General features: G+C 38.2%; 1 protein-coding gene across 4 annotated transcripts in view; it reads right to left on the bottom strand.

Annotated features, from left to right (window-relative positions):
• Positions 1-24,666, bottom strand: part of trps1 (trichorhinophalangeal syndrome I) — a 93,005-nt gene that overhangs the window by 47,211 nt on the left and 21,128 nt on the right. For all 4 annotated transcript variants that reach the window (XM_063013196.1, XM_063013188.1, XM_063013181.1 and 1 more), the window contains exons 3-4: positions 8,394-9,220; positions 3,579-4,651 (exon numbers count right to left, since the gene is read on the bottom strand). In XM_063013196.1, coding sequence (XP_062869266.1) covers positions 3,579-4,651; positions 8,394-9,220 — 1,900 coding nt within the window. The remainder of the gene's footprint in view (positions 1-3,578; positions 4,652-8,393; positions 9,221-24,666) is intronic.

Raw genomic sequence — 24,666 nt, 5'->3', positions numbered from 1 at the left:
AAAGTAATGACTGAAAATATATGTTGGTTTTCGCAAGAAGTTTTTCTTGACCTTCTGCTCTAAACTCAAACAAACAAGTATAAAACTGGAGGATTTGAAACCAAAAAATCAAAGCCCAGCATGCCTGTAAAGAATGGCAGAAAATACCCAATAATTGGGATCTTATGTTAAGGTAGGGCACGACAATGCCCATGCTTGGAGAAACCATTCCCATTAAGCTAGTATGAAGAGAAAGAATTTCTCCATAATGGCTTAAGTGTTTTCATACAGAAAATCCTCTCTGACACACATACATAGTTGGCTTAAAGGCAAAGTTAAATCAAAACCAAGAAGGGAATGTTTTAAAGAGAGATAGGATTACCTGATGTTTAAAATTCTGAATTTATTCGGCTCTGTTGCTTAACTTAAGGCATGGAGCAACAGTGAGGAAAATCTGCTGCTTATTAGTAAGAAAGAAATACTGGTGCATCACAACAACAGATAGTCTAATCACATCATGCATGATTTGATTATGTGTAATCTTAACAATGGCCGTAGCCTCACAGAGACTCGATGACTGAACTGACTCTGATTATGTAATAGAATCTGCCTTAACAGAATAAATGAAATGAAAAAAGAAAGTACTTTAATAGTATTGAGAGATGAATGTATAAAACATAACTATGTTTGTTAACCCTCACAATTTAGTGCTAATATACAGTGGGGTCAAAAAGTATTTAGTCAGCCACTGATTGTGCAGGTTCTCCTACTTAGAAAGATGAGAGAGGTCTGTAATTTTCATCGTAGGTACACTTCAACTATGAGAGACAAAATGAGAAAAAAAAATCCAGGAAATCACATTGTAGGATTTTTAAAGAATTTATTCGTAAATTATGGTGGAAAATAAGTATTTGGTCACCCACAAACAAGCAAGATTTCTGGCTCTCACAGACCTGTAACTTCTTCTTTAAGAAGCTCTTCTGTCCTCCACTCGTTACCTGTATTAATGGCACCTGTTTGACCTCGTTATCTGTATAAAAGACACCTGTCCACAGCCTCAAACAGTAAGACTCCAAACTCAACCATGGCCAAGACCAAAGAGCTGTTGAAGGACACCAGGAAGAAAATTGTAGACCTGCACCAGGCTGGGAAGATCGAATCTACAATAGGCAAGCAGGTTGGTGTGAATAAATCAACTGTGGGAGCAATTGTAAGAAAATGGAAGACATACAAGACCATTGATAATCTCCCTTGGGGTCAAGATCTCATCCCGTGGGGTCAAAATGATCATGAGAACGGTGAGCAAAAATCCCAGAACTACACGGAGGGACCTGATGAATGACCTGCAGAGAGCTGGGACCAAAGTAACAAAGGCTACCATCAGTAACACACTACGCCGAGAGGGACTCAAATCCTGCAGTGCCAGGCGTGTCCCCCTGCTTAAGCCAGTACATGTCCAGGCCCATCTGATGTTTGCCAGAGAGCATATGGATGATCCAGAAGAGGATTGGGAGAATATCATGTGGTCAGATGAAACCAAAATGGAACTTTTTGGTAAAAACTCAACTCGTCGTGTTTGGAGGAAGAAGAAGAACCCAAGAACACCATACCTACTGTGAAGCATGGGGGTGGAAACATCATGCTTTGGGGCTGTTTTTCTGCAAAGGGGACAGGACGACTGATCCGTGTTAAGGGAAGAATGAACGGGACCATGTATCATGAGATTTTAAGCCAAAACCTCCTTCCATCAGTGAGAGCATTGAAGACGGAACGTGGCTGGGTCTTCCAGCATGACAATGATCCCAAACACACCGCTCGGGCAACGAAGGAGTGGCTCCGTAAAAAGCATTTCAAGGTCCTGGAGAGGCCTAGCCAGTCTCCAGACCTCAACCCCATAGAAAATTTGTGGAGTCCGTGTTGCCCAGCGACAGCCCCAAAACATCACTGCTCTAGAGGAGATCTGCATGGAGGAATGGGCCAAAATACCAGCTACAGTGTGTGCAAACCTGGTGAAGACTTACAGGAAACGTTTAACCTCTGTCATTGCCAACAAAGGTTATGTTACAAAGTATTGAGTTGAACTTTTGCTATTGACCAAATACTTATTTTCCACCATAATTTACAAATAAATTCTTTAAAAATCCTACAATGTGATTTCCTGGATTTTTTTTTTCTCATTTTGTCTCTCATAGTTGAAGTGTACCTATGATGAAAATTACAGACCTCTCTCATATTTCTAAGTAGGAGAACCTGCACAATCAGTGGCTGACTAAATACTTTTTGGCCCCACTGTAGTACAGTGTGATATGTATACATATATGCAAAAAATAACAAAGAAATGTTATCAGCAGTGTGCAGTCTTAACTTTCACTTCATGCATGTGGAATAGAAGATATTTTTATCTTGTTTGATATTATGAAAGGTTCTGTCACAACAGGTCTTGTAAAACTGAAACAACTCAAATTATCCTTGTCATTTTTGACAAGCACAAAATTTTATTGTTATTTAATACATAATTCTCTTTGATGATAATTTGATGCATGAACAGAATCAGTGAGACAGTGATTCATTGCCTTAGAGAATCAGTGAGTCAGAGCCAGAGTTGCTTGCCACAGAAAAAGCCAACTTAAATCTAAAAAATCTAAAATCTGAAACAATTTGTTCAAGGTTCCTCTTTTTACTAGTAACTTATATACACTACATGACTAAAAGTATGTGGACACCTGGCAGTTAGCTTGTTGGACATCTTATTTCAAAACCATATACATTGTGAACTCATGATCCCCATTCCCTACACTTACTCCTTTGGAAAGGCTTGTGTGTGTGGGCACTGGTGTTGGACATTAAGGTTGGGCTCACAATCAACATGTCAATTTATCTATCCATTCTTCATTTACCTTGCTTTGTGCACGGAGGCACAGATAAAGATGAGGGTCTTTTAACTGACCATAAAGATGTAGGGATACAAATGATGTAATATAATTGATTTTATATACAGGGCGACACTGTGTAGCGCTGTCATCTCACAGCAGCAAGAGGTTGGGCAACCAGGGTCATTTATGTGTGGAGTTTTCATGTTTTCCCTGTGTCTGTGTTGGTTTCCTCAGGGTACTCCGGGTTTCCCCCACAAGTTCAAAGACATGCAGTCCGATTAACTGGAGATACAAAATTTGCTTAAATGTGCATGTAAGAATGTTTGTGTGTGTGTGCCCTGTGATGGACTGGTGACCTGTCCAGGGTGTTTTCTAACCTTTGCTTAATTAATCAGACCCAATATAACCAAAACCAAATAAAAAATGAATGAATGAATGAATTATTTTATACACCTGTTACTTGCTGGGTATGGCTGAAATATCTTCATTTTATAAATATGAGTATAAATATGGGTTCCCAAATACCTTTGGCCATATGGTATAGCTCTGTTTTATTTATTGCCTTAATCATTAATTTATTATTATTATTCATTATAAGTATAATAACAATATATTTTTAGCACTACTTTGAGTCCTGAGCCCACGTGAAGAATTCATGTTTTAAAGGGTTAGAATAAAAGGGGCTTGCCTAAAATACTACAAACTTAATTCACAGTGTGTTGTTACCTGTAGTGACGAAAAAATTCCTCCTCCACCTCAGTGAAGAAGTGGCACTTGGTGCAGTTGTACTCTGTGTGCTGGCCTTGCCCCCCTCCTTCACCAGCTGCCTCCTCCTCAGCCTTGGCTTCCAAAAGGGTACGAGGAGCGTGGGCACTGTCGTAGTGCAGCAGTAGCAAGTCCACATCAGTTGAGGTGAAGGCACATTGATCACACAGGTGGGTGACAGTGGCCCTAGGTGCTGGTGTAGCACCGCCTGCAGGCGTCAGCTGAAGCAGAAGCAGTGCACAATGTGGGCATGAGCTCCTACGGCAGGCGAATGGGTATGAGACGTCACCCAGATGTTTGTCAGGTGTGCAAAGGCCACGTGGGCACAGCGGGCAATGTTTTATGGCACACTTGTGAATGCTGTGCGCCCGCTGGTAATGGCGCAGCAATGGTGCCACCACGATTACGTCCGGCCCGTGATTCATGGAGTAGCGGAAGTCACAGAACTGGCAATTGTAGCTGGTCACTACCGTCTCAGAGTCCGTGCCTGCGCCTGCCTTGCCACTCTGGTTTTCTTTCCTCCTTGAATTTGTATCTCCTCTCTCTCCATCTCTGGTCTTTCGCTCCCTTTCACCAGGGCTGCTCTCTGGCCCTGTGACTTGGCAGTGCCTCTTTTCGTAGTGCTCCAGCAGTTTGGAGGAGCTGGACGCCTCACAACTGAAGCTACAGTATTTGCACCAGTAATATGCTGCTGGAATGTCAGTGCCCACGGGTCGGACTGGCACCGAATACCCGGCCACAGAGTCATCCTCTGCTCTGACTGCCACCCGCTCAGCCCACGTGCCCTGTTCCTCAATTCCTGCCCAGGGTGCACAGTTGCCCTTCGTCTCCAGAACTTTGTCTTCAGCATTGACAGTGGCCAGCGATGGATTCTTCATTTTATTTGGGTGGGCAGCCAGGAAGTGCTGTTCCAGCTCCACTGATGAACTCCCCATATAGGTGAAGTTGCAGAACTTGCAGCGAAAGTACTTGGTGTTACCCTGGCAGTCCGGCGTCTTTCTGCCAATGCCGATAAAGGTCCCTGCTAATGTCACCTGTGAGAAAAAGGACAGAGGTAGAAAAAATTATTGGCAAAAGAAGCTGAATAAAGTGAATGTAAAACAGTGATGATAAATGATGTGTGCAGTTAGAAGAACAAAGAAATAATGCTGCAGATAATAGATGGTTAGTTTTCCATAATATCTTCAATCTAGCGGAGAAAACAGCTGTTAATTTCTGCTTTTTATGTTCTGCACTTCTCACTGCACAGAATTCAAATAGCATTCAGTAAGCAGCATAGCAAAAACATGAAGCTATTCAAATATGCCTAGGCATTAAGCAGCATTTTAAAGCAAATCAGCACTGTTTCTTTTTATTATACACAGTCGTTAAAATTAAACCGATGTACTAAGTAATATAAAATACTGCATTTGTAGATGAATGGACCCAAATCTCATCATCATCATTATTTATCATTATAATTTCTAACAGACCATAAAAAAACACACCAGCCCAATTTCCAGAGAAGCAGGGACATTTTGTGAAATGCAATAAAAACAAGAATCCATGATGTTAATTCTTTTAAATCTTTATTTAACTAACAAAAGTACGAGAAGCTTATATATTATAATAAGATTATAACAGACGATTTCCAATGTTTTCACTGATCAATGTATTTTGTAAATACAAATTCTGAACTTGATGCAACACATTTTTAAAGAAGAGTGAAAAGTTTATAGAAAATCTAAAATACTAAATAAATAAATTCCACAATAAGCAGATGAATTGGTAACTGGTGAGGGAATCATAATTGGGTATAAAAGGATCCACCAAAAGATCAGACTTTACAAGCAATGATGGGTCATGGCTCAGCACTTTGTGCCAAACTTTGTGAAAGTTTCCAATTAGCTCAAAACCGCTGTCTGAACCCTGAACCCAAAACCCTGAACCAAGGAGTACCATACCTAACACATGCCCCTCATCTCCGTGCAGACACCTTCGACAAGTCAGCAGAGGCCACAACTGTAGCAGTAACGAGGAATAAACTTGACTCTCTATCCCAACAGATATAGCCAATTGTATCTTTGTACACCCGGTGTAGATTCAAACTTGGATCTCAAAAGGATGGGGAATGATGGGGCTTTTAAAATTTTAGCATCATAAAATCCTATATTAAAACCTAAAACTGTAAAATCTATTTATTATTTGCATCATCTTAAATAATCTTACTAGGCTAAAAATACAATTAATCAAAAAGATAGCAGCAGGCCTACTTCTGACCTATTGATAAAAATGTTTTTAGATATTTTAATTTAGATATGACAGAAGTCAGTTTTAAACAGAAATACATTGTTAGGTCACACAAAAATCTATTTGTAATAACATTAATGATTTATTTTGTATAGCAGAAAGAAGTAAATGTTGGCATGAGTTGGTCAGCTTTAGAAGAGTAACATTAAAGCCATTATGTTCTGTTAGTCCAAACCACTGCCAAATCGCCCCAGCATGGCAAAAGCCAAACGCCTCCATATGTGGCTTACTCTGGAAGACTGGAGTTAAATAAGCCAGCTGAATTGTAAATATGACATTAGTAAAGTGCAGAGCAAAACCACAGAGAAAGCTGGGCAGATAAATAGCTATGACATCTGTTCATTACCCATCGTTTAAAATAAATCGACTCCCCTGTTTTTACTGGCTTCCTTTGCCCGACTCCCCCCCCCAACACTACCAATACATTGGATAAATGAGAAATCACAGTCGTTGATATTACTGCATGGAAAATTCCACTCAGAATGAATGTTGAATAAAGATTTATTATTCATTTTTGAAGGTTTGTACAGCCTAACAACGGTTTGAGTGCCTGGAAATTGCATTGCAAAAGAGAGACGGCAAAAAGAGGAAAAATCCCCACAGTTTTTCTACTTTTCAAATTAGGTGTAAAAATATGACTTTAGACATTTATATGTGTTAAAATAACAAATATGTTAGCAGAGAAGACCATGACTGCATGTTTTCTCATAGAATAGTCATGATTGGTCATCAAAGAAAAACAAGATATGGTATATTTCTGACAGGAATAATACAAACAATGTAAGAAGAACAACGTAATTTGAGTATAATATATTCCACTCCTCAGTGTAAAATGATTAGTCTGGGATGGCATTACCTTATTTTGGATACAAAGCAAAGTTGTGAACGTATAGCGAGAATTTAATCTGAAATGGCTCAAACCAAAGTTGCATATTTGAACTGCACACGTTTCTCCACACTTCAGTAAGGATTTTACCAAACGTATGCCTGTGGGTTTTTTTAATTTCAATTTCAACCTGGAGGACCTGGGATTAAACCTTGACTATTAAACCTTGGTTATTGTCTTTAAGGAGTTTTGCATGATACTCTTATGTCCATGTGGGCTTTTTCCTACTGACTTTTGCTGTTTCTTTTCAACCCCTAAAACATGACTGTTGTTGGACTGGCTTCTGTAAACTGTTCCTTTGTGGAAGGAAGTGACTAGGTGGTGGTCTGTGGTGGGTTGGTACCTTGTCCTCGGTGGCTCTGAGTTCACCACCCTGATCAAAGTGTTTCTAAAAGATTTAATGATGCATGATGTTTAAACTTGAATATAAACTGATTCATGTTCAGGACAAATGATATAAACATAACAAATAATTGCTTAATAAATATGAATTTGTTGCATTTTTAAAACAGACTCTTTATGTAAATAAGATGAGCCCATATAACAAGGCTAGTTTGACTGTTTTCATGCTAAGAAAAATTTTCAACAACAACCAAATACAGATTTGCCATAAATTTAAAGCTGCAGATATATGAGTGACACTGTCCAGTCAGGCTAAATTAACATGCCTTGGAGTGTCCCCGTTTAAAGACAACTGACCCTGCTCCTGCTTTTTAATTAATTAATAGGGACAGTGGTAGCCTAGTGGTTGAGAGCTCGAAACTCAGCTCTGCCATGCAGCTACTGTTGGGCCCTTGAGCAAGGCCTTTAACCCTCTCTGCTCCAGGGGTGCCGTACAATGGCTGACCCTGTGTTCTGACCCCAGCCTCCAAACAATAATTAGCTACCACTTCCAAAACACATAAATTTTGAGGCATATTCAGGGCTTAAGCTAGCAAGGACTACACTATGGGATTTGTTTTTCACTGTCAGCCAGGATCCTCAGCAATGATGTTTTTACATTTACAGCATTTAGCAGGCACTGTTATCCAAAGAGACGTACTCAAGTGTAATCAGATCCAATGCAAGCAATTAAGGGTTAAGGATCCTGATCAGGGGTCCAACAGTAGGGCTTTTACAACATTTACATTTTCAGCATTTAGCAGACGCTTTTATCCAAAGCGACTTACAATACACAGTTTAAGCAACTGAGGGTGAATCTCCACGCTCAAGGGCCCAACAGTGGCAACCTGGCAGTGGTGGGGCTTGAACCAGCAACCTACTGATTACTAGTCCAGTACCTTAACTGCTAGATTACAACTGCCCTTTTACAAGAGATGTTCTTAACAGTACCTTAACGGTACAAAAATAAAGAGGTGGCGCAGCTGTGATTCAGGGTTACAATCCCCAGTGGTGCTATCAGGTGTGAACAAACAGACATGATTGGCTGTGTCTAAGGGGGTGTCTGAGGCCCTGCAATGGAGTCCTGTCCAGGCTGAGTTAATGCAATGCACCCATTGATTCCAGTATAAACAGGCCCACCGTGACCCTAACCTGGATAACCCGGAGGTAAAAAATCAAATGAAATGAACGGAAATTAAAAGACAGGTATTTGTAATTACCTGAACATCATAGGTTCCATTGAGTGTCAAAGCTCTGGGTGAACCTGGTTCAGCAGTGATGGCTGGAGTCCTGCTGCCATCTCTGGCCTGGTTCTGAAACTGAGGCATGTTATGCAGTGCGAGGATCCTGCTGTCGAGCTCGGCGTCATGCCGCGTGCGGTTGTGCAAGCCCAGGTGGTACTTGCGGAAGTGCTTGATCAGGTCGGCCGGGTCGTTGCCGTAGTAGCCGTACCCACAGATGTTGCACTTAAAGTCTTGCAGCTTGGGTGAGGAGGAGGTGGAGGAAGAAGAGGAAGGTGGGGGAGCCCCACTCTCAGCTCTCGGAGGGCTGGAGGCCTCGTCGCTGGGCTTTTGTGTATGGAGCGGGTGAACAGGGGCTCGAGTGGGCTCAGAACCCTCCTCCCCCTCGGCGTGGAGGCTTTCAGAACCTGGCGGCACCAAAGGGCTGTGGGTAGGCTCTCTTTCCTCGCCGTTGCTGGTAAAGCTCTGCACAGTGACACAAGTCTCTGGCTCCCTGCACGATGACGAATGTCTTTGGGCCTCCACTGCACCGCTGATGGCTTCACCCTCACCATTAGGACTTTGGCCTGGATCTGAATGTGTTGGGGAGGCGTCTGTATTTCCTGCCTGCTGATAATGAAAACCAGGCATGTCTGGTCTGGTGGGGCCTGGGGAGCCAGGCTCTGAGCGCTCCTCTGGAATTGAGGCCTCACTGCCTGCAGTTTCGCCTCTCTCTGGACCTGCAGCCTCGGCTACCATGGCTGCTTCGCCTTCTTCTTCCTCGCCACCAAAACTTCTCAAAGGGGGATTCTTTTTCCGCACCATATCTGTAAATAATTAAGAGAGTGCAAAATTAGGCGATTTGTTAGGGTTAAATAATAATAAATGTAGTTTTCCCCACAATATAGGTTTCTCAATTGTTCTTTAATTCATTAAAGCTATTTTTCAAAGAAATGATTTGTTAACAGTCCTTCCAGTCCAACTCATACACATCTAATATCAGTAACTCTGGCAGGCACAGGGGCTTTGTTAATGCTATTTTAATGACTAAGACATGTTTATTCATGTCATGGATGTGGAATATGGACATGCATTTTACCCACTGCATCAATTCACCAAGAGCAGACAGGGAAGATTTATAACCTGCTTCGTGACAAGGAATTACCATCAATATTTAATGAGGTAAAAGACACACGTGCTTCTAACAGACAACTAAGATTAAATAACAACATTGTGTCAAACAAAGACAATACATAAAGATTTTTTTCTGTCTCAACATAAGCTACACTGAATAAGTCACCAACTGAACACCACATTGCATTTTCCACAAATTAATCTATTTTTGTGATTACCTCCTACCAGAAAAATACAAAAAGGTTGTATTTTAAAGCCTTAAAACTAAAAAAAAAAAAAAAAAAACTGTAGTTACTATAGTAGGTGCACTTATTAAACATCTTTAACTAGAAAGGTGCATTTTCTGGCAAAAACGTGAGTGTGATTGCAGCTCAGCAGTGGTAGAGCATGTGGTGGGTTGAATTCCTTAGGTGAGATATATGATTGTGTGTGTGCAAGCATGTGTTTGGTAAGGGTGTTAATACTTTTGCTGAGATAGGTGATTGTGCGTGTACGATGGTTGCTAGGGTATTGCTTGGCAGATGCTAATTATTTCTATCACTTAATACTGAGCTTCACAACAGTTCCCAAGCTAAATCTAAACTTTCTATTAACCACAATATTTTTCAAATGTAACGCATTTAGTTAACCATCCTTGGTTTACTTCTTTTGTGTAGGAAAATTGTAGAATCTGGAGGTAATTTGGAATGTAGGCTCTGGGAATTGGGGCTTTAACTGATTTGGCTGCTTATGTAACTTATTATCTAAGTAAGAATTAAATAAGATACGGTAGTGTTTGTTTTGCGTTTTTTTTTTAACTGTGGTGTCCTTTGTGTGTATTTGTGTGTCTTAATAATTTTTTCTTTGCTTAACTCACACATTAGATATTATCATTACTATCATAACTATTGCTCTTAATCTTATTGCAAAAGAAGGAAATCATTGTAGATGTTCCTGCTATTAGAATTTCAAAAAATATTACTTGACATGAATAGTTCCTGATCAAGATTATATGAGGTTCCAACTTTTAGGTAGTCCACTTAAAAAGAATTCAAAGCTGTGTGTGTGTGTGTGTGTGTGTGTGTGTGTGTCCTACTTTTTTCTCAATTACATAATTTACCAAAATTGGCCTGGTGTCATTTGAAAAGCAAATGAGCAATTTTTACATTTTTGTTACGCAAATGGTCATTACACATGCTCATTAAACAATTAATGTTTTGTTATGTTTAATCCTGGGTTGTGTTAATGTAAGCCTTATGGAAATTCCATCTGAAACAGTTTTTCAATCTCACCCACACCAACATTACAACTACACACATGCCCACAAATAAGAACCCTAGTGCGGGTGTCTGTCTATCATACATGTAGAGTTGAATGTCAGAAATAGAATTAGTCAATATCAAAAATTTAACTGTAGTTATAAAAGTGCGATTTTTACTGTAGTTATAAAATTCCTACACTCAGAAAGTTTTAGCTACACATTATTAGTGCCATGATACAAAGCATCACATTAAGGTCATTTCTGCAGGGCAAGATAAACCCACATTAGTGCCATGATGACTGATCTAAAATGACTGCCAGTCGTGAGAAGCTGTGCATAAACAGAACATTTATTCCATCTCCCCCTTTAAAACAGGTACAATCATTTTTTATTGTAATACTTCTGAGACTTGTGTGACATGAGTGCTCTGTATTCTAGTACAGATAACAATTTATATAATGTAAATTATATACATAATAATAATAGTAATAATAATCATTTATTATTATTTATCATTCATTCATTAAGCCAATAATTTACATGTTTTTACCATTGCTTTATCATAGTCAGGATCATGGTGAGTCCGATTAGGAATCACTGGGTGCAATGCAAAAACATACCCTGGACAGGAAGCCAATCCATCAGTCACAAGACCTCAATCACCATAATATCACTTATTATTATTATTGTTATTATTATTATTATTAATTAATTAATTATTAATAATAATAATAATAATAATAACAATAATATATGATGTCATTCCATAATTGATGTTGTTGTGTTTAAATATAATAATGTGAATAATATATATTATATAAATACAACTACATAATGAAGATAAGCATCATTATATAATAAAATAATTATCAATAAAAATACTAATACAAATAATAATAATAGTATATAATAGGTTATAGATTATAATCTGTTATTATTATTATTATTATTGTTGTTGTTATTATTGCTAATTTTATTGTTATTATTATTATTAATAATAATAATAATAATAACAATAATATATGATGTCATTCCATAATTGATGTTGTTGTGTTTAAATATAACATTGAAGGGTTTACTATGATTTGTGTACCTCTAGGCATGGCTTATTACCCAAATCAGCTTAGTGCCTCAGTTGTTTTATTTTTTAAATTTACATAGAGCTAAACATGATTATTAGAATGGATGAATGCCTAAAAGTGCGCAAAAGTGATATACCAAACAATTCTGTTTAAACTCCAGGAGGAGGTGTGAGACGTTACATTTCAGTCCAGTATCAAATGGCAGTGGTCTTCTTTATCCTATACTGCTCTTAATTTAATACTGGGCTAGTTGAAGAGCTTATTAAAGTATTTTACTGTTAGAAACCATAAAACAATCAATTTTCTTACTGAAACATCTGTTCTGAAGTACAGCTTATCTAATGACTCCAATAAAAACCAATTCTTTAACTACAGCGCAGTAGATAAACAGGAAGGTGATGTCACCATGCTAACTTTATTAGAAGTAAAATCCACCTGCTGACAGGTTTTTCATTACTGACACAGTGACAGGTTAAAAGGAGGCATTAGAAGGATTAACTATTGGTACAAAAGGTGTGTACACTCATCAAACCTGACAATGGGGCAAGTCAATGCTCATACAGCGTCAAAAGCTCGGAAGTCAAGATCAACAAGCCCAAAGTATTTTTAACTTGCATTCATACTTTGGTACTCATGACAAAACAAAGGAAGTCACAGGCTGTTTTTCTTTGAATAGCACTGGTTTCTTTTTAATTACAAAATAACTTGATTTGAAAGGCGCTCGTTGTCTTGATGGTTCCTGTATGATTTCTAAACAATATCTAGATTACTCAAAAGTAAGAGTACTGTACTATACATGCATTTAAGTTTTGCAGGCCGTATCATCTTTAAGACTGGACTGGTTTGGCGACTTCTTTTAATTTGAGATAATTATAAATAAACAACAAATTTACTGATACCTGCACAGATTCTAAACAATAACTTCAGTATACTTGCACTATACTCACACTATTTTAACATCTTACAGAAGCTGACAACTCTCACGAGTACCACAGCAAGAAAACCGTGTCATGACAGCAGTAAATCTTGTAAATATCATCCAGACCTACTGAAATCATCTGTTCTTTCTCTGTGAGCTTACAGGCCTGAGCAGAAGCACTGACATTTGTAAAACAGCAGAAAAGACAAAGTTATAAACACACCAATGTGTGAGAATACCAAACTTTTGGAAACATGACAGCATTCTAATATATTCAGAAAACAAATGTGTGTGCTTTGAACAGGACAACCTAGTGTGTTGAACTACTAGCATACATGTCCTACATTGCAGGACATGCAAAAAGAAGGCTATGGTGATACACATTACAATAAAATTGGGATTTTTATAGATAGATGAATAGATTAGATTAGATTAGATAGATAGATAGATAGATAGATAGATAGATAGATAGATAGATAGATAGATAGATAGATAGATAGATAGATAGATAGATAGATAGATAGATAGATAGATAGATAGATAGATAGATAGATAGATATATAGATAGATATTTTATTATCTTTATTAATCCCGAAGGAAATTATAACACATACAATGCAAATACAACACTCCAAGGTTGGCGCTATGAACTGGTGTAATTACTGGTTACACAAGATTCATCAGTTCACAAGTTTAATATCAAACACAGTCATGGACAATTTTGTATCTCCAATTCACCTCACTTGCATGTCTTTAGACTGTGGAAGGAAACCGGAGCTCCCAGAGGAAACCCACACAGGGAGAACATGCAAAACTCCACACAGAAAGGACCCAGACCACTCCACCAGGGGATTGAACCCAGGGTCTTCTTGCTGTGAGGCGACAGTGCTACCGACTGAGCCACAGTGCCGCCCAAGTTAAGTGAGTAAGTAAATGAGGCAGTGCACTATGCATAGTAGACAGCATATATCAACAACACCCAGAAGCACTATAGACTGATGCAGAAGAAAAATAGTATACTGTTGTATGATGAGTCGGCCTCTTAGATATTTTCCAGGAAAAATAAAAGGTCCATTCAGACTTGTATAATTCATTAAACACAGCAGTTTAGTTCATTCATTTCTCTTTGTGTATCTCTGAAACAAACAAGCAAAAGGGCACGATTGTTTAATCCCTAACCCTGTAGGCAAATCTTTATCTGGCTTCAGCAAGTCTGGGGTGCAAAATTATAAGCATGGGGAAATTCCTGTACTTAATCAGAGCCAACAATTAAATAAGCACTAAGAAGGGAATGATCAACTTTAACCTCAGAGCTTTCTTTTTTTATTTGCATTCAAAGTACTCGCTCATCCAAGTTTGTTGACTCTGTGAAGAATGTAAGGCCTTATTATGACTGTCAGATCTTGCCATTTTGATATTAACATGTTAATCAGAATAATGCTATGACCTGGGGAATGTGATTCAAGATAATTCAGATCACTAATGGCAGCAGTTAGGACAAAACATCCTTCTCATGAAAGGCAGACATTCATGATTTGAATTTGTGTAATGTGTGTCAGGCTGTAATCATACATATGAAAAAATAGTCTCAATTGTTTCATTATTTTTCAGTAAAACATCTGACAGTGGCTAACCATTTCACCTTAACAAGCCAGGACATAGTAACAAAGCTTTAGGCCTACATACTAAATGTGGCAATAATATATGTCCCATTTTTGTTTCTCTAATTTGCACTGACCAAATTAATTGTATTTTGTCCAAAAAAAACACACACACATTTAGAATTTGATGCCTGCAACACTTATCACTTTTGAGACAGACCCAGGGAACAGCATTCTTTTTGCATAACAGTTCTTTGATGCAACGGTACATTGTGTTACATAACAACAATTTTCTGAGGTACTCCCAAACCCATGTGAATTAACAGTGGTTTCTGGTCTTGCCCTACACAGACTAAGATTTTTTTTGTATTTTTGTAGAGCAGTGGTAGCTCAACTGTAAAGGTACTGGACTAGTAATCAGAAGGGTGCTGGTTTTAGCCCCACCACTGCTAAGTGGCCACTGTTAAGTGTCCCCTGAGCAAGGCCAAATGTAAATATAAAAATGTAAATGTATTACTGTTAACTTTTCACACTTGTGCATGGTAGATAGTGAAAGATTGCAAAATTTCATTAGGAAATATTCTTTTTGAACTGGAATTTTGTAATTAAGTTTGTTAAGTGGCTTAAGTGGTAAGCCACGACATCACTTTGCTTGGAAAGACTAAGCATTTGATGGATTCTTTTTTATACCCAATTATAAAACCTTCATCTGTTACCTGCTTATTGTGAAACATTTCAAAATGTTGTGTAATTTGAATAAACATTTCACTTTTATTTTTTGTGTTGAAAGCAAAATAATATTTACAAAATACAATTAAGTTGGTCATAGAAAACATTTCTTTGTACTTTTCAGTCAGTTGTACTTTTCATGTCAGTTTAAATAAGGTCATAGGGCATTAACAAATCACAGATTCTTATTTTTACTGCATTTCATTAAATGTCCCAAGCAAAAATGGGATTTGTGTATAATATTCTCAGCTGTGGAATCCCACTGAGCAAGAGAGCCTGCGGGAGCAAGCCAGCCCAGTTTCAGCTCTAAGTTTTTTAAACTAACATTACCACAAGCAGCTCCTCATAATTGAGCTCTGTTCTTTAAATCCAATGAGCAAGATTAAGGGGGGATCTAAATAAAGTCCTCCTTTACTTCTATATACACAAATACACACACAAACACCTGTGTTGTAATGATCAGTCAGGCAGAGAACTGGGATTCCAGGTTCCGTGGATGATGGGAGTAATTCTGCATCTTTTATTCAGTTGTCTCATAAAATGAAGTGATAAAGAAATATAACATGATTGACTTCTGCTCTACATTACAAAATCAATAACTCTCAGGATCTTAGCAGCAGTACTAAACCTTAATATAAAAATATTAGTTTGTGTACGCAAATTCATATTTGTGAGCAGTGATAAATTGCCTGCAAGCTTCTATGTGTGGCTGCTATGTGACCCGGACTTTAAGTATTATAGCCCTATAAAAACCCAACACTCATTCACAATTACAGTGACTGACTGGTAGAATTTTAACTCTAGCAATTTGTATACATCCCCAAACTCTTATCTATGAACATGTACATGAAGTTCTGCTTTAAAAAAAATCTACAGGATCGATGACACGATGAAGGCCTGATGAAGGCCTTTTCCATATGAATACAGATATTCATATTTTTCTGGGTTTTGGTTTTCTATCCACAGGAAACTGGCAGTTTAGGTCACTAAAATATGCCTTAAGTTTAAGATTTTGGAAAACTCTAATTTTCTTTGCCTTTTTGGTGTAAATAGGTAAAATGCAACTTTTTGAAACACTGACATCACTGCGTCACCCCATGCATGGCCAGTGCTGCTTTGTTAAAACTAAAAATGCATGAGAACAAAGTAGCACCCAACCAGGTTATATTGCATGTGGTCACTTATACTGCATTTCTTGTTTACAATTTTAGTTTTATGTTTTATATTATCTATAATGTTCTTTTCATGAAATTGTGGTGTGTGCAGACGCAACGGCTCAGAGCTCTCAGTTATACAGCAGAGTTTATTTTACAAACACTCTGTGTATACATTTATCACCATGTAAATATTCTATATTTTCTATATTGTTCTATTTGTTCAATTTATATTTTATATATTTTGTCTTATTTTGTGTTGTACATAGTTATATATATTTTATTATTGCTGCTGGTCTCACTGAGAGCTACCAAACAAAGTTTCGTTGTATAACTAAATAACTAAATAAGTCTTATTTTACAATAACTCTCATTTTACATTAAATAACATTTTAGATAAGATAAAATAATAAAATAAAAATTTTTGGAGTTTGCAATTTATGATATTAACTGATGACAAATGTTTACATACACTCGTATGAAAGGGACATGTTACCAGCCTTTGTTAAATTTATTGTAAGTCAAAAATCTACATACAGCAACTTTAGAGGTAATTTGTTGGTATAGAAAGTTCTACTGTAGAATGTTATTTAGCTCTGAGACATAGTGTCCTAATTCTTGTTTCTTACCCCATATAAATAGTCAGAATGGTCGTATGTAATACAAAAAACACCAAAAAACATAAAACATGGGTAACACTTCTCACAGTCAAGCAAGCATAGACTGTTGTGCTAGAAAAGATCAACTGCTCATTTTTTTCCCATGAGATCAGCAAAAAAAAAAAAAAAAAAAAGTTTAGTTTGTTAACCGTCATTTGAGATTTTTGGAAAGAGATTTTTTTTCTGCAAGGCAGCTTATAAATCCACGAGAATAATAAGCTTGCTTGTCTGCAGACAATTATGAAACCCATTACCAGCAGCTTCTATTACACAGCAGACTTGTTAATGCTATTTATAATCACATCTAACTATCCAGACAGATTTCCTCTGTGCATGAAGTGGCAGTATGAGTTTTCCTGGTCTGAGTAAGAGACCACTGTTCCATGTAGTTCTAAATGTTTTGATCACAATAAACTTATAGCGGAACATAAATTTGTGAACATTTTTAAACAAAGGAAGTATGTTTTCCACACATTTAGTCACAAGCACAATTGCAGAAGTCATTGAATTTGCAAGTCTGCCATGGCATGCACATCCTCTAAAAGCGTATGTAAACTTTTGACTTGATGATATTTCCACCTTATTAGTAAGAGTAAGAGGAATAAAATAGTGACCAATACAACTTTAAGACACCCACTGCAATGCCCACTCTACATGAACTGTTTTAGAGGCTGATAGCAAGAAATTATTACAGGCCTGAGTACTATAGCGCACTAAGCAGCACGCATGGCAAGTGGCCCCCTTTCTACTTAGTCCAGCATACCATGTGCGTGCGGTCACGTCTCAGCTGTCATAAAAGTGTGCCGTCATAAAAGTGTTCCCCCTACGATTCCACAACAGTACCTTTGCAATGTCTCGGTTATTATCCCTCCCATCGTTCATGATGTCACAGACACAGAGTCTGCGGTAGAGAGGGACTCTGAGCACCCCAATCTGTCTCCCTCTGGTGTTTAATCTCATTTGGAACATTATGGAATAACGGAATAAATCAAATTAATGTCTGAGCAGGAATGCAACGAGCATGTGTAGGGTCTGTGAAAAACACACAGGCAGGATCCCAGATATACAGGCTGCAATTAATTATCATTAAGCCAAATGTCAAGAGGACAAATCTGGCTAGGTCTCCCCCTCCCCACACATAAAACAGGATAATCACTATGCACTAACGCTGCGTCTACATACTGCAAGTGCTCCCTTTGTCTCAGAGCATTACAGATGATTGCTGAGTCCCATAAAGCAAAAGACCTTTTTCCTCTAACTTATGCACTGCATTAATCACGCTGATGAAGTGACTCAATTACTTTAAAAAAAAAAAACCTTAAAAAAACACACATCCACTCTGTACTGTTAACATTTCTAAACATAAATGCAGATGTACAGGATGGAGAATGGGGTGAGTCAATGCTTGGTATAGGCTAATGCATAGTAAGAGTCATATAATAAAGGTTGGCATTAAGTGTATTTTCAAACTGGCGTTACACCATCTGTTTGAACTGAGAGTTTGGTACATTTGGGTAAGTGTAAAAGCAACTGATGAATAATGCTGTTCAGTTCATGTGATTTCAGGTGCAGACTGATTCCTGTTTGAAGGGTGTTTTTTGCTCGCTGGCCTGACAACCAATCATGGGTTTGGTTAAATTTGTCAAATTACCTCCTTTTTCCAGCTTTTCATTCAGTGATGAACTATACTGCCTTTTCGAAATGAGGAGGAAGGCATTTAAACGCAACTCAACTGCTCAATCACTAAAAATAATACTTATAAGTGATCCTACTTTTTAATAAGGTAGGTGGACAGTGGGTAGAGCTTTGGACTATCAATCAGAAGGTTGTGGGTTTGAATATGGCTCTGCAATACAGCCACTGTTGGGCTCTTGAGGAAGGCCCCTAACCCTCTTGGCTCCAGGGGTACCGAACAATGACTCCCCAAGCGCTCTGACCCCAGCTTCCAAACAAGCTGGCATATGTGGAATAAGCATTTAATTGTACTGTACACTTAAAAATGTACATTTGACAAATGCATTTAATCTGCCCTTGATCCTACTTTTTAATATGGTAAGTGGACAGTGGTAGCTTAGTGGGTAGAGCTTTGGGCTATCAATCGGAAGGCTGTGGGTTTGAATATGGCTCTGCAATGCAGCCACTGTTGGGATTTTGAACAAGGCCCCTAACCCTCTCGGCTCCAGGGGCCCTATACAATAGCTACCCATGCGCTCTGACCCCAGCCTCCAAATAAGATGGCATATGCGGAATAAGAATTCTATTGTGCTGTACATGTAAAAATTTACATATGACAAATGAATTTAATCTGCCCTTGATTATCCTTATTATAAATACTTTCATTTAAAACACAGAAATGGGATACACATACTTTGTTCAAATTCAAACAGAAGCTTGGCCCTATAAACCTATTCCTATTATATTTTATTTTCAAAGCCAAAATAAAAGTATGTCTGCAGTTTAATATGCTTTGATAATGTAGCTCATTCAAATATTAAATACACAATGAAGAGCTAAAGCCTCTCAACGTAAAGAGCCACTGAGAAGATGCATAGTTCTTCATAAGCAATCCAATTCCAAGGACTTTTATTGAACAGGTCTGCATGGAGTTAGCTTTCTTCACACAGACACAGAGAGATAAAGAGAAAGAGAGATAAAGAGAGAGAGAACCTGTAGGAGAAACTATGCTAATCTCCTTCACAGAGAGTGCTAAAGAATACATTCAGCCCTGCCACAGTAGCACTGAGGCCTTTGAAGGAGGTCGGACTGCCAGAATCAGTCTCCACAAAGGCGTTCTGACTCACCAGTCTGCACAACCCCCTGATGTTTCAGGCATTTACAAATCTCTCTGCTGAAAATCACTCCAAATAAGCAAAACATTACTGTCTTCCTCTGGTTTTACATAAGGGTCATTGACATGATGGCATTTGGCATTACAGCTCACTAATTTTATTATTTGATTTATTATTTATTCATATTTTTAAACTTGCTTCAGCGATCAAAACCGCTGTAAGTCTGGAGCTCAAGTGGCACAGTGGTAAAATATGCTAAACCACTATCACTGAGATCTGGAGTTTGAATCTCAACTGTGATTGAAATTCAACATGATTGGCTGTGTCTGAGGGAGGGAGGAATAGCCAAAGCCCTGCAATGGATTGGAGCCCTGTCCAGGGTACTCCTGTCATGTGCCCAGTGGTCCAGGATGAAACCAGATCCACCACAATCCTGATTAGGAAAAGCTGTTGATGAAAATAAAAATTGGAAAATGAATTATTATTATTAGTAGTAGAAGTATTTGCATTTTCCATCCTGTCTCAACTTTTTTTCTGATTTGGAGTTGTATGTACATGTATATACTTAAATCTGTGTCCACTCACCAAGCACTTTATTAGCTAAACCTATTTGGTACATACATTGATTGTTGATTTTATCACAATTATACAACTACTGACCGTAGGCCACATCTTGCTCTGTGCACTTTCACCCCTATATCCTATTTAACAATCAGATGTGACCCCCACTAAGCACATAATGCTTGGATGGCCGTTTTATCAGTAACACATGAGAACACAATTAGAAACAGTTTTTTTTTTTTGCTTGGACCACTATTTTTCCAGCATTGACAATACAAATCCCAACAACACTGCTGAACCTGTTACAGTCATACCAAAAACATACACTACAATATTAATACCATGAAAGTGTCACTGCAGTGCTGTGAATGGTTCACCACCTAAATAACACCTGGTCATTGGGGTTCTATGAGGTTCTCTTACAATTATTAAATGGGGTAAAAAAACGACAAAGCATACAGAGCAACAGATGGGCTACAGTCAGTAACTGTATACCCACAAGGTGTTTGTATATGGTAGGTGTAGCCAATGAATACAGATATCTGATATGGAAATCTAATAATGTGACTGGTGAGTGTAAAAAGAGCAGAGTCAAATTCCTGCTGACAGAAATGTATAACATCATCTAATCCCCAGCCCTGGATAAATGCTAACCACACTTACAGCATGCACAATCCTCCCGGCCTTTACAAAACCTCGTATGAAATATAGGGAACTGCACCAGCGTGACACTTACTTCGCAAAGTTCAAAGTGAGGCGTGAAATAGAAATATGAGGCAAAAACAATTCATGGGTCAAGTCAAACTTTCAAAAGTCTGCTCCTTCAAGCACGCAGCAATATCTGTTAGCTTTGACACATTGACTACCTGCCTACAAGCTTCTTCCTCTTCGAATGGTTTTTCTAAGCTTCAGACAATCCTTTGAAGTTGAGAGAGCTAAAAGCCTGCAGGGCATGATTGGGATTTCATTCTTGTGTGTTTGTGTTGGAAAGGTCCAGCGTTGAATGTCTCCAACACTTACATTCACACTCAAACACACACACACACACACACACACACACACACACAAAGAGAAGCAGGTTGGGTAGGTGAAGCTGATAAGCCCACACAGTCTGATAAACAAGTCTGTGACAGTGAAAGCCCACTGCCTAAAGCTGTGAGCATGCTCAAAGATGGCACAGAAGGAAAAAAAATAAGAGAAAGAGATTAAGAGTGTAAGAGCTTACAGAGAAGGGAGGGTGGACTGATTGGCACATCAGATATAAAAAGCTTTTCCCATAATTCTTTATACTACTGTTTTCTTTTCCTTTTTTCCTGCAAGAGTGTAAAAGGATGCCAGGCTTAATAAGAATAGGCTGTGACTAACAGCTTCTCTGTGACTTTTATGTGGCATCAAGTAAAATAAAAAAACAGGTTTCTATTTCTCACACAGGCAGGACAAGTCATGTTTATTCATGAGCACGTATGAACATCAAAGAATCCATGCTAAGAATTGTGCCTTTGGCAGCATGGCCAATGCAAGGCTCCCATCTTCCTTCTAATCATGATGTTCAGCCTTTCAGACTCAGTTAGGGTTGCAATATGTCGATTTCAAGAAATGTAATGAATCCACCTGGAGGCTTAAACAATAATATGGTTTTTATCACATGAATACCTGTAATCGAATGGCCTTCCACCAGATAACACTGGGCGCAAGGCAGGAATACCCTGGGGTCATCACCAATAACTCCCTAGTAAAATATACAATCACAGTGAAAAGTAGAAAAAAAAATATGAGAGATCTTTAACAAGTTGGTTGGAAACGGTGAGGGTGGGAGAAGTGGTAATGAGAGACTGTCGTGTCTGAGAGACTGAGAGATGCTTATAGTCCAGATTTAGCGGCATATGATTTCCACCTTTCTGGACCGCTCAAAGAAGCTTTATGATTATGATGTGAAAAACATTTTTGCTGATGGCATTAAAATGGCACGACACTGGGAAAAATGCATCGCAAGGGAAGGTGACTATGTAGAAAAGTGATGTCATTTGTTTTTGAAATTCTTTATAAATGGAGTTTTTGAAGAACCATCGTGGATAAGATTCAGAAGAAAACTTGTCACAAATAAGCCAGCTACTCAGTCCACCATCCTGTGACAACCAAGTTCTCAAAAATATATACAAATGAATAGAAAGGAACACATAAAATCCAGCAGCGGCTATATTAGGATCAGAGCAGCCACTCCACCAGCTAACGCACCCTGCGTCCAGCATGAAGCCATCTGTTCATCAGCTCATTAAGAAGCTATCACACCTACTCTGGAAGAATAATAATATATACGGGCATAGAAAGAGGATCCACCAAAAAAATGTTGTAAGTCACCACTTTGTGTCAAACTTCACAAGAGAATTGTCAATCAGTTCAAAGAGAACATTTCTCAATACAACAACACATTACTTTCATTATCTACTATACAAAATATTACACAAATATTCTGAAGAGATCTCAGTCTATCTACAGCTTATTTCAGACAGTGGAAATGTGTGCTGTGGTCAGATGAGTCCACATTTCAGCGTGCTTTTGGTCGAATTCTCCAAAACAAAAAAGAAAAGGACCCTACGGACTGTTATCAGTGAAAGGTTCAAAACCGAACTGTCACGGTATGGTGGTGCATCAGTGCCCACAGCATGGTGACTTGCATGTGTGAAAGTAACATTAATGCTGAGGTGTATATTGGGATTTTGGAAAGACACATGCTGCCATCAAGGTGGTGTCTTTTCCTGCAAGGTCCATGATTATTTCAGCAAGACCTCATTCTGCACACGCTACAACAACGTGGCTTTTGTAGAAACAGATTGTGTGTACTTGACTGTACTTTTAAAGCAAATCCCATACACCCACTCCTGCAAACTAGCTTGGAGTCAGGCAGCAAAGTTACTGTGTCAGATCTGTAACAGTATCAGATAATATTTTGATTACCTTCATTCCTAAATGACAATTTTGATGATGTCACTAATTCAGCATACTATTTAGTCACTGTATGTGGTTTGGTACACAGCCTAAGTCAAACATTTGTCTTTCATGTGTCTGCGCAGTTATTAAAACTAACAGATCTAAAAGTATTTTATCATCTAAATATGCCAAATACTGTTCTACATTTGAGTTGGCTTTAAAGAACTTTATGGAATCTTATAAAGGTTTACTCCACTGTAGGGTACTGAAGCATGTCGTTTACAGAAACACTTCATTAATCAGGTGACCGCTGAATTCTGATCACGACCGGATTGTAAGTATGCATGTAATGAATAGTGTCAATAAAATATCATAATGTATTTTTTGTGTGGAGGTACAATTACTAAATTACTAAATCTGAGATAGTTTAAATGTCACTTACAAGCCCTTCATTCTGCTTTACACATAATTACACATACTGTATCTCCCATCCAAGGTTTGCGAGATCACAACAGACCACAATGCCTAAAAGCAGAAGTGACTCTGGTATTTTGTCCTGGTGTTTTACAAGTCAAGCACATAAAATAAAAAACCACAACATCATATATGACATAAATACATATAAAGGAATGCTGTATCGCTGTAATTTGGTTGCTTTCATCTCAGTCCTAAATTGTTAAATTTACTGCCACAACTAGAAAGCCTTGCAAAGTCCCACATCAAAATGACTTCGCATTTAGGGGAGAAAGTCTTCTCACCAGTTTGCACACACCAGTAACAATGCTTCCCTTTCATTGAACACATTACATCAGCAGCACTATACTGGAGTCACCTCATTCACGTGCTCCTTCACAACTACCTGCCTAATTCACTCAGTTCAAAGACTGCTCTACACAGAGCAGCAATTAAGAGCAAAAACTAAAGAGAAGGCTTTTTGCAGGCCACCCCTTATGTCCCCTCCCCCTGTGCTGCTATCCAGCTATCGCCCTTCAGTAGGAAAGCAGTGGGGGTGACTGGGGTTAGTTGGGGGTCTAGTCTCAACGACCTGGCCTCTATGCACTCAATCAGCGCACCCTGCAACCGGAGACAACACAGAACAACTGCTTCCCTTACACTTCCTGTGATCACAGGGCCGGAGCTGCCAGCCTGGGCCAGAGATCACGCTCTGCAGAGAGAGCAGCAGATAACAGACTTCCGCCAACGCCGTGAAGGGTTGACGGAAAGAGAGAAAATGAAAGACATTAAAAAAAGAAAGAGATAACAAAGGAAAAAAAGGAAAAAATACAAGAACGTCTGACTTATTTATGTAAAATAGCACTAGTATAATAATAATAATAATAATAATACCTAAAAATATAAAAATATTGTTTAATAAATGTAAAAATAAATAAAAACTCAAATAAAAAATTCAAAAATTAAATGAATTTTTGCTTTTGCAATAATCTAGTTGATGTATTCATATTTGTTTAACTTAATT

This window comes from Trichomycterus rosablanca, chromosome 2 (assembly GCF_030014385.1).
Source record: "Trichomycterus rosablanca isolate fTriRos1 chromosome 2, fTriRos1.hap1, whole genome shotgun sequence".
Taxonomy (NCBI): Eukaryota; Metazoa; Chordata; class Actinopteri; order Siluriformes; family Trichomycteridae; genus Trichomycterus; species Trichomycterus rosablanca.
This window is presented reverse-complemented; position numbering and strand designations above follow the sequence as displayed.